At 48.5% G+C, this 9,706-nt stretch overlaps 1 protein-coding gene across 1 annotated transcript; it reads right to left on the bottom strand.

The window, feature by feature from the left end:
* Positions 1 to 5,078, bottom strand: LOC117445046 (uncharacterized). The gene is made up of 4 exons (XM_034080438.2): positions 3,897 to 5,078; positions 3,700 to 3,723; positions 1,064 to 3,342; positions 1 to 525 (listed from the first exon to the last, which is right to left on the bottom strand). The coding sequence occupies exons 1-3, from the start codon at positions 5,076 to 5,078 to the stop codon at positions 2,029 to 2,031; spliced, it is 2,520 nt and encodes an 839-aa protein (XP_033936329.1). The 3' UTR covers positions 1 to 525; positions 1,064 to 2,028.
* Positions 5,079 to 9,706: the final 4,628 nt, after the last annotated feature.

The raw sequence follows: 9,706 nt of genomic DNA, 5'->3' as shown, positions 1-9,706 counted from the left end.
TGAACCCCCCGGGGTCTAGACACTGGTGGTGGTGATAGTAGTTCAGTCCGATCTGAAGGGAGAAGGTTTAGCTTGGCCCTGTATTTAGGAGACAGGAGGCGAAGGGGTGGAGGAGGGTTTGCGTTGACACCTGAAATGACAACTGACAGGAAGGGGAGAGCAGATTTAAAGAGGTTAGCAGGTGCGATGATTGGCTAGCCGGGGCGTAATGCCCCTGATCACTTATTGAAATAACGTGTGACACCCGATGCTGTTGTCTTCCTGATTGAACTTACACTGAGCTACATTTCAATCAGGAGAGACGTGATGTATGAGTACATGTTTATTTATCGGGACACATGATATGCGGGAATAGTGATTGACGTATTACAACAAGTAACTGTAATGATGTTTTGGCGACTAGGCCCCGGGTTTGCAGGATGATCATTCAGGAGGGAAAGAATCGCTCTGATGAACCCCCAAAAGAAGTGAAGTATGAAGTACGGAGCTGTGAGCAATCCTTACCTTGCGGCTGGCTGCGGAGATCTATGGATGAAAAGGAGATTAACATGGGGACATGATGAGCGCCGGAATCGCAGGTTTACCATGACGCAGACCCACTGGCCGCAACCTGCGCCCGCAGGGTTAAACCTAAGCGCGGACCCACTGGCCGCAACCTGCGCCCGCAGGGTTAAACCTAAGCGCGGACCTGTGTCCGCAACCTGCGCCCGCAGGGTTAAACCTAAGCGCGGACCTGTGTCCGCAACCTGCGCCCGCAGGGTTAAACCTAAGCGCGGACCTGTGTCCGCAACCTGCGCCCGCAGGGTTAAACCTAAGCGCGGACCTGTGTCCGCAACCTGCGCCCGCAGGGTTAAACCTAAGCGCGGACCTGTGTCCGCAACCTGCGCCCGCAGGGTTAAACCTAACCGCGGACCTGAGTCGGCAACTTGACTCGGACCCACGTTCGCGACCTGCACTTGCGGGATTAGCATACGCAGATCCGGAGTCATAGCCTGACAGATCCGGAACCGTAGACACGTATACATGCTGACATGTTACCACCACCAGTTATAGGTATATTTACCATCTTTTAGTGTTTGAGGGACCTTTGGATAGCCAGCACGGCACTGATGTCCGGGCGGATGTAGGATGTGAAGGCAGAGGAGGACCATCGTCCGAGTTGTTGCAGGGATGAGGATGAGACGCCTTGATTAGCAGCGGAGGTAGCTGCGCCTATCCTGAACGAATGCCCCGAGAATAATTGGGGCGATAAGCCGGATCTAATGAGAACTTGCTTAAGGTAATGATTGAACTGGTGTTGAGTTAAGGGAAAATCCCCTGAAATAAGAAATAGTGGTGAGAGAGGATTAATGGAAGGTCTAAGACGCAGGAATTTGATCATGGATCCATAAGGGCAGAACGGGGAATCGTTGCGAGCTGCGATGACGGAGCAAGCGCCTCCGCATTTTGAGTGTTTAATGTTTAAACTAAAATGGCTAGCGTGGAAGGATAGGTCGTTAAGGCAGACGTCTTGATTGGGATTGAATGATCGTGAAGCTGTGGTAAATTCGCCTGGTCTAAGAAAAGCATAAAATGCCAGCAGAAATACGGCGTCGAGTAGGGCGTCGATGTAGGGAGAAAATAATCCTTCTCTAAGTTTGGAGAGCATAAGGCGCAGAGTGGAGAGTGTAATGGGTCGTCTATGGTCTAACGCTGGGGGAAACGTTTTTAGAAGACCTCTAAGTATGAGTTTAACGGATAGGTTAGCAAGCAAGCTGGGGAAGCTGGGATCGAAGCAGCGAACGTTAAATTGTACTCCTGCTAAGAGGCCCCGGATGTATTGGGGTTTGAGGTGGCGATCAGTGGCGCAGTAGCACATGAAGGCGCACACGGTGGGGATGAGAACGGGTCTAAGTGAGATGCCTACGGAAACACAAAAGAACGCAAACGTTCTCCATGCAAAGTCGTACGTTCTGAGGGTGGAAGTGGCTAAGCCTTTCCTCATAAAATATCTGGCCGACTCTAGGTGCCTAGCTAAGGGGCTCTTGTTTAATGTAGAGAGAGGAGATGCAGAGGAGGAATCCCAACGGGTTGCGGGCTGGCTTCCGGGCAGAGGTTCCGGAAGGTCTGAAATTGAAAGCGAGAGAGGGAATCAGCCACTATATTGAGGTGGCCGGGGACGTGACGAGCTGAGATGAGGAAGTTGTGAGTGAGGGAGGACCATGTGATGCTTCTCATGAACGGCATGATGTCACTACAAGAGGAGCGACCTTTATTGATGATCCAGACCACTGACTGGTTGTCGCAGAGGACCGAGATGCGTTTCCGTAGCCAGAGGTGGCCCCACACGTGGCAGGCAACAGCAATCGGATAGATCTCGTGCAGGGCGGAGGATGAGGCATGATTGGAAAATGAGGGAGGCCACGGGCCCGCGAACCACTCTCCCTGAAAGAAACCCCCAAAACCCACGGATGGGGCAGCGTCCGTGAAAAACCTCATGGAATCAGAGGAGTACACGAGGTCGTCGTAAAAGAAGGTGATGCCATTCCAGTGGGCGAGCAGGAGAGACCAGAAGCATAGGTCTGAGCGGCAGCCTTCGTCTAGAAACACGCGGTCGTGGAGGTTTGTTACAGCCGACGCTGCGTCCAGGAGGCGGGAGATGAATGAGCGCCCCTGGGGGATGACGCGCATGGCAAAGTTGAGGTGCCCGAGGAGGGAGAGCAGCTGCTGTTTGGTGATGACTTGTTGCTCGCAATAGGATTTAGTGATGTCGCGTATGCGCTGCAGTTTGGCGATGGGGAGAGATGCTTTCATGTCTATAGTGTCGAGTGTGATGCCTAAAAACTCCAAGCTAGTGTCGGGTCCTATGGTTTTCTCTCCGGACAGGGGGACGCCTAGCTCCTGAAAGCAGCATTTGAGTTTCGCCAGGGAAGCGCCTGAGTTATCCCGAGGGGGATCTATGAGGAGAAAATCGTCCAGCAAGTGGAGAACGGAGGGAATCCTGACATTATTCAGCAGAATCCAGCAGAGAGCTTCGGAAAAGGAATTAAAAATACAGGGGCTACTTCTGCACCCGAAAGTCAAGCGAACTGCAAAGTAGAATTTAGCTTCCCACTTAATACCGAACATGTTCCACTGGGATGGATGGATGGGAATGATCTTGAATGCGTCAGTAATATCTGCCTTGGAGAGCCAGGCTCCTTGCCCCGCAAACTTAATTAGTTTGATTGCGTTATCGACTGAGGCATAATGAAGGGAGAATGGCTCTGGAGGAATAAGGCTGTTAATACTGCAAAACGGGCCGGAGCGGGGTGCGGACAGATCGAAAATCAGCCTTTTTTTTCTCAGAGTATTTACTCGTGGCTATTCCTATTGGGCTTGCCCGGAACACTGAGAACGGGGGTGAGTGAAACGGACCGATAAGGTATCCTTTGTTGAGTTCTTTCTCGATAAGCTGGGAGACTATGGTGGGTTCTTTAAATGCTGATTGCAGATTTTTTGAAACAAGGGACACGGAGGGAGGAGAAATAACCCCGACCCTGAACCCTTGAGAGAGCCCTGACAGAAGATATTCTACGAACACGGGATCTGGGTGAGTAGAAAGCGCTGCTGCTAAATGTGGGATGTTGATGGGGGTGGAAAGGTGATGTTTCAGGAGTTTTTCCCCCACGTGGTTTCTGCTGCGGGAACTTCACGTGCCCGCGCCTGGGGCAAACTGACTTCGGGTGAGCCTCCCTGCAGGTACTGCAGATATGGAGATAAGAACAATAAGCAAAGGTGCAGATATTTTCGTTGAACTTATAACAGATCCTGTCGTCTGCCCTAATCTGCGCCTCTTGCCTATTCTGCACCTGGTTTTTTTGTTTATTATTCCCTGACTGTGACGCAGGAAAAGCTCTGAACCCGGAGAAAGGCACTGATGGGCAGAAGGGGGAGGTGTGGCCCTGCGTCCCGCAGCTGATGCACGAAACAACTTGTTGCCCGCCAGTCGCCATCACGAGCAGCTCGGTGTCCAGCACGGACCAGTCCAGGCGAACGTTGCAGTGGGCTAAGTGAAGCGCTGCTTTGCTAGAAAAGCTCTTGTGATAGGAGTAGAACGTGGATTTCCCGAATTTGAGATAAAGATCGCCGATGAGGCCCAGATAAGCGTCTAACTCAACTCTTCTTTCCGGGTAAACGGAACACAGGACATCGCGGAAGATGCCGAAAGCAACCAGAAATTGTCCTATGTTGAGGTCTCTGAGGAGCCGAGGATCTGCGGACTTAAAAACGGCAGTGATGCTTCCTCCCGTGGCGATTGACTTGTCGCACTCCGGGGAAGGCAAGATGAGGGTGACTAAATTTATGTCTTTCCCTTCGAGGATTTTCGCTCTCAGCCGAGAGGAAATGTGAGCGCTCTGGGGAATATGAGGCCTACCTGAGTGAGGCGCTGGGAGTGCTGAAGCCAGGGAGTGAGGGGGAGCTATGATTTGTGGAGGGAATGGCATAAATCCTGTTGGCAGCGAAGCGGGGACCGAGGCCCAGTTCGCAGAAGAGGTTGAAGCTCCGATGGGGCCTTTATCCATGGCCTGCAGGCGAGCGTCAATTAGCAGCATAGAGCTAGCCAACGATTGCAGGGAGTTTGCTATGCTATCCGTTAGTGGCTGATTACCAGGGCTCCCGGGCTGGGCGACGCTTGGGTGAGCCTGTGGAAAGGTGGACCTTTTAGATGGACCGGCTCTAGAGGGACTTGACTTTTTTTTCCTTTTCCCCCCGCGGCTCCGCCCGCGTCCTCGCTCCGGCCTCTCGGGGGTGATAGCTGGAGAGTTGGCTGGAGCTGCTGGGGCTGCTGCCCTGGGCTGATGGACCGCGCCGGAGACTTGGTCCGAGAGCTCCCTGAGCTGGGAGAGAGGGAGATCTGAGGCTGCAGAGATACCCTGCTGCCGTAAATGGGTGATTATGAAGTTTGCTTCTGCTGATTGTGAGCTGTCACGGGAAGCCAGGCGGGCGCTCATGCGCCGGAGGCTTGAGGAGTTCGAAGCTGCATCCGGAGGTACATCGGAGCCAGGATCGAGATCCTTCGAAAACGGTTCGTTCTCGGAAGAGTCTGTGTTAGACATTGTGGTTTGTTTTTCTTTCTTTTCTGAGTGTTTACGGAGGAGTATTCGTTTACTACCTTTTGCGTTGACACCTGAAATGACAACTGACAGGAAGGGGAGAGCAGATTTAAAGAGGTTAGCAGGTGCGATGATTGGCTAGCCGGGGCGTAATGCCCCTGATCACTTATTGAAATAACGTGTGACACCCGATGCTGTTGTCTTCCTGATTGAACTTACACTGAGCTACATGTGTCACTAGTTGCGAAAATGTGCTCAAAGTTCAAAGAATTGGCTTTGCGGGTTGCACTTCTTCTAACTGGCTCTAGGTACATTGATGCATCAATGGCTGAGATGTTATGGACAATCTTGAAGACGAGAACCAAATGAGCCAATCGCCGCCTTTCACTTAATTCCACCCAGTTCAACCGCTTGAGCATTTCTGTGACACTGCTGTCCCATTCATAATCTCCAAAAATGAATCTTGCACCTCTTCTTTGTACTGATTCCAGGGCATCACTGTCTTTATCAGTGTAGGGGTCCCAGACCGAGCTGGAATACTCTAGTTTAGAACGTACTAGGGCCACAAAAGCTGTCTCCTTCAGTTTCTGGGGACAGCGTCGCAGGTTCCGGCGTAGGAAGCCGAGCGAACGGTTTGCCTGTGTTACAATTTGGCCAATGTGTTGGCCAAACTTCAGGTTCTTATGGATTTCTACCCCAAGATAAGGCTGGTGGGTCACCTCTTTTAACACCTGGCCACATAGAGTATAGTTTTTAATGTGCGGGTTAGTTGATCTGCTTGTTCGTAGGATGTAGCACTTACTAGTATTAAAGCACATTCCCCAAGTGTTAGCCCATTCCTGAAGTCTAGTCAGGTCACCCTGTAGGTCTTCTTGGTCACTTCCATTTTTAATAGGCCTGTAGAGCAGGCAGTCATCCGCGAATAACCGCACTGTAGATGCTACATGTGACGGCAGGTCATTAATGTAGCATAAGAAAAGCAATGGACCCAGCACAGTGCCTTGTGGGACACCAGAGTCAACGTGAACTGTACTTGATTTCACCCCTTCTACGACTACTTGTTGGCTTCTTTGCATGAGAAGTATGTGCATGTGGTCCAATCGAGTATTGGGCCGGTTATACCCATGTGGGCCAGCTTTAGCAACAGGCGCTGATGTGGAACCGTGTCGAAAGCCTTTGAGAAGTCAAGGATTGCCACATCGACTTGCAATTTCTGGTCATGATATTTTGCCAGGTCGTGCATTGTGACTAGGAGTTGAGTTTCACACGAATGGTTTTGTCGAAATCCATGCTGGAACGGGGTGAGGACATTATGCCTTTCCAGGTGATTCAACAGGTGTTTGCAAATGATGTGTTCCAGGAGTTTACAACATACTACTGTCAGGGAAACTGGTCTGTAATTTGCGGCGATGTGCCGGTCCCCTTTCTTGAATATAGGCGTAACGTTTGCCTGCAGCCAGTCATCGGGTAGATTTCCTGTTTGCAGTGACTGCGTGAATACGCACTTGAGCAGTGGGCCTATTTGGGGGGCCAGCATTTTGAGTATACGATTGGGTAGACCATCTGGGCCGCTAGCTTTGTTGATCTTAATATTTGCCAGTAGTTTGGTCACTCCTTCAGTCGTGATGATCAGGTCTTCTATCTGCGGGGCTGGTTCTCCTGATATAGAGGGCTGGCTACCATCATCCTTAGTAAATACAGATTTAAATTGTTTGTTGATGAGTTCAGCCTCGTCTTTGCTGCTACTGTAGAGGTCTTCACCCTCTCTAATAGGGGAGACTCCAATGTTGTCCGCTCCACATTCTTTGACATATTTCCAGAATAGTCTGGTATTGTTTTCAGCAAGACTCTGGGTGAGTGTGTTTTCGATATAGTCCCAGTGTGCACTGCGAAGGTTATTTTGAACATGTTTCTTTTGTTTGCGGAAGTTTTCCCAATCACAAGTTTTGCCTGATCGCTTGGCTTTGTTGTATAACTTATTTTTATTTTTTATTTGGCGTTTCATGCAGTGAGTGAGCCAGGGCAGGTTGTGCCGTGTGGTAGTGAACTTGGTCGGGATATGCTTATCTATCTGTGAAAACAGTTCGTCTCTGAGCATATTCCAGTTGTCATTCACAGTTCACTGGTTTTCTGTTCTAACAAATTCTGTGCTGAACACTTCCAGCTCAGTTTGGATGGCTTCCCAGTCTGCTAATGAACATTTGTAAATTTTTCTCTGTGCTTTCTTTGTATATACAGGATGTATACTAGAGTCCATCATGACAGCACAGTGATCTGATATGCCTGGTATTGTTTGCACATTTTGCACGAGCGTTTGATTTGAAGTGAATATCAAGTCTAATATGTTCTGTTTTCGAGTAGGCTCGAGTTGTACTTGTGTTAGTGAGTATTCTTTGACTATGTCTAAAACATGTTGGTTTAGAGCTATGTTGTTTGTCCCTGGTTGTTCATTTTCCCAATCTATACCAGGTGCATTGAAGTCACCACCTAGAATTATAGTTTTTTCTGATGCGTTACCAGGCAATAGAGAAATTGATTTCTGAAGCTCATCCAGTTTGGTGTGATGATCACTTGGTGGTCTATAGAAGCTACCAATGTAGAATGTTTTGCTTGCTTGGGAAACCTTGACCGAGACCCACATGATTTCAATTTCTGTGTCTGTGGTTGCAATCCTTGTTGCTGTAAAGCCTTCCTTTATGCCGATGAAGACTCCACCTCCGTTTATATTGCGATCCTTCCTAAAGATAGTATAGTGTTTGGGGAATATTGCACCATTCTTTATGGTTTCATCTAGCCATGTCTCATTCCCAATTATGCAATCTGGTTTGGTGTCATCGATGAGAGCATGCAGGTTGGGGGTCTTGCCCTTTACGCCACCACAGTTGATCAAGATTGTTCGCCTTTGATTATGTCTGTTGGTTGTGGTCCCTACAATGTTGTCGGCTGAGTCATCCACAGAGGTTGTATTTATGGTTGACAGGCTTTCACTCACTTCTTGGTCACTGATTTCAGATTGGTTTTCAGTTGTCAATATTACATTGTTATTGGTGGTTGCTGGGTGTCCGTTTTCTCTATATTGGGTTATGGGTTCGAGATCTATTCTTGCTTCCTTAGTTTGACTAGTCACAGGTTCCAGGGTGGACCGCGAACTCGGAAGACGTAGTTTTTTGACTCATCGGCTGCTGTTTTTGCCTTGGCCTCCTCGACTTTATTCCTGATGAGTTCACGATCTTCCTTGTTGTAGTCATTTGAAATGCTTATTCTCTGATGCTTGTTTTCACAGTTTTTTAGTTTCCTCACATTCTTGAATATTTTCTCTTTATCATCCCTGTTGTTGAGTACAATTTGTAATGGTCCGTTCCGTTTGGGGCCCTGGGTAGCCTGTGTTCCTAGTCTGATAACCTGTTTGGTCTGAAGTTTCCCTATTTCAAAAATGTTTTCACAAAGACTGTCAAAGAACTCTACCGGGGTTTCTTCAGTACTTTCATCTGCTTGGTAAATGATCAGGTTGTTCTCTCTGGATTCACGATCATCTGTTTCCTTCAGCTGTTCATCTCTAGCTTCTTTAATTATTTTCCTAAAGTGTGATGGTGCAGATGTTTCACTTACTTTGGTCATTTCTGCCCAGGTCTTCACTGAAATGTGCATCTGCTGCTTTGCGTCTGCCAGGAGACATTCTACTTTTTGGGACACTATTTTCGAAATCGCCTCGGCTGTTTTGTCTATCGACAGTTGGCTAAATAGTTCCTTGGTAGCTAACCTAGCAGCTTGGACTGCAGCAGGTTCACACGATAGGCAGTACTAATGTAATGAAGCAAATTTGTTTATGGCCTTACCCATGGCTGCCAGTATGTTCTGGCATTTGAAGCAAGACCATTCGTCACACCGTTCGCACTGTAGAAGCACTTTTTCCCCAGTGTCGCATTTAACACACTTATCTTCCTTGTTTATAGTTTCAGTTGTTCCACTCCTTCCTTGGCCGTGCTTTATTTCAGTATTATCACCCTTCTTTCCTGTTTCTTTATCCACTTTTCCCTCCGCTGTTCGACTGCCAGCATCCACTTCGTCACCTGCGTCCGCGGCAGCAGGCTGATGCATTCCTGAATGCACGTTCGTAATCCTACATCACTCCAGTCAATACACACGGTATGCACACAAGCTCAGATTTTTTTCCTGCAAGTGCTCACATCAGGTTTTACACGCTCTCACATTTTGCACCATATCTACCTTCATAGACCTCATACAACCCCACTCCAAAAACACTTAGTCTGTCCCTTTAAGGTTGATCCCCCCCCCCCCCAAGTCTTGCAGCAGATGCAAATGCATTCCACAAATATAATTTGTTGCATGAAAGGACAATGGCTTGTAGAGCAGGGGATTTGAAGGATTCTGGACAACATTTGAGTTTTCATAACGTTCCATTACAACATCATGAATAAGTGCAGTGTTCCTGTGACCTCAACTTCAGCATAAATCTAAAAGCAAAACAAAAGCGTCTTGAAACTGAGGAAAAAAAATACATATTGCAAACACATGGATGCTTATCTGGTAACTCAGCTACTTCAGCATCACCAGTTTAAGCTTTCCCTCATTTGGCTCCTTTCCCATCAAACGGAGGTGTTGGAGCTCTG

This window comes from Pseudochaenichthys georgianus, chromosome 4, assembly GCF_902827115.2.
Source record: "Pseudochaenichthys georgianus chromosome 4, fPseGeo1.2, whole genome shotgun sequence".
Lineage (NCBI taxonomy): Eukaryota > Metazoa > Chordata > Actinopteri > Perciformes > Channichthyidae > Pseudochaenichthys > Pseudochaenichthys georgianus.
This window is presented reverse-complemented; position numbering and strand designations above follow the sequence as displayed.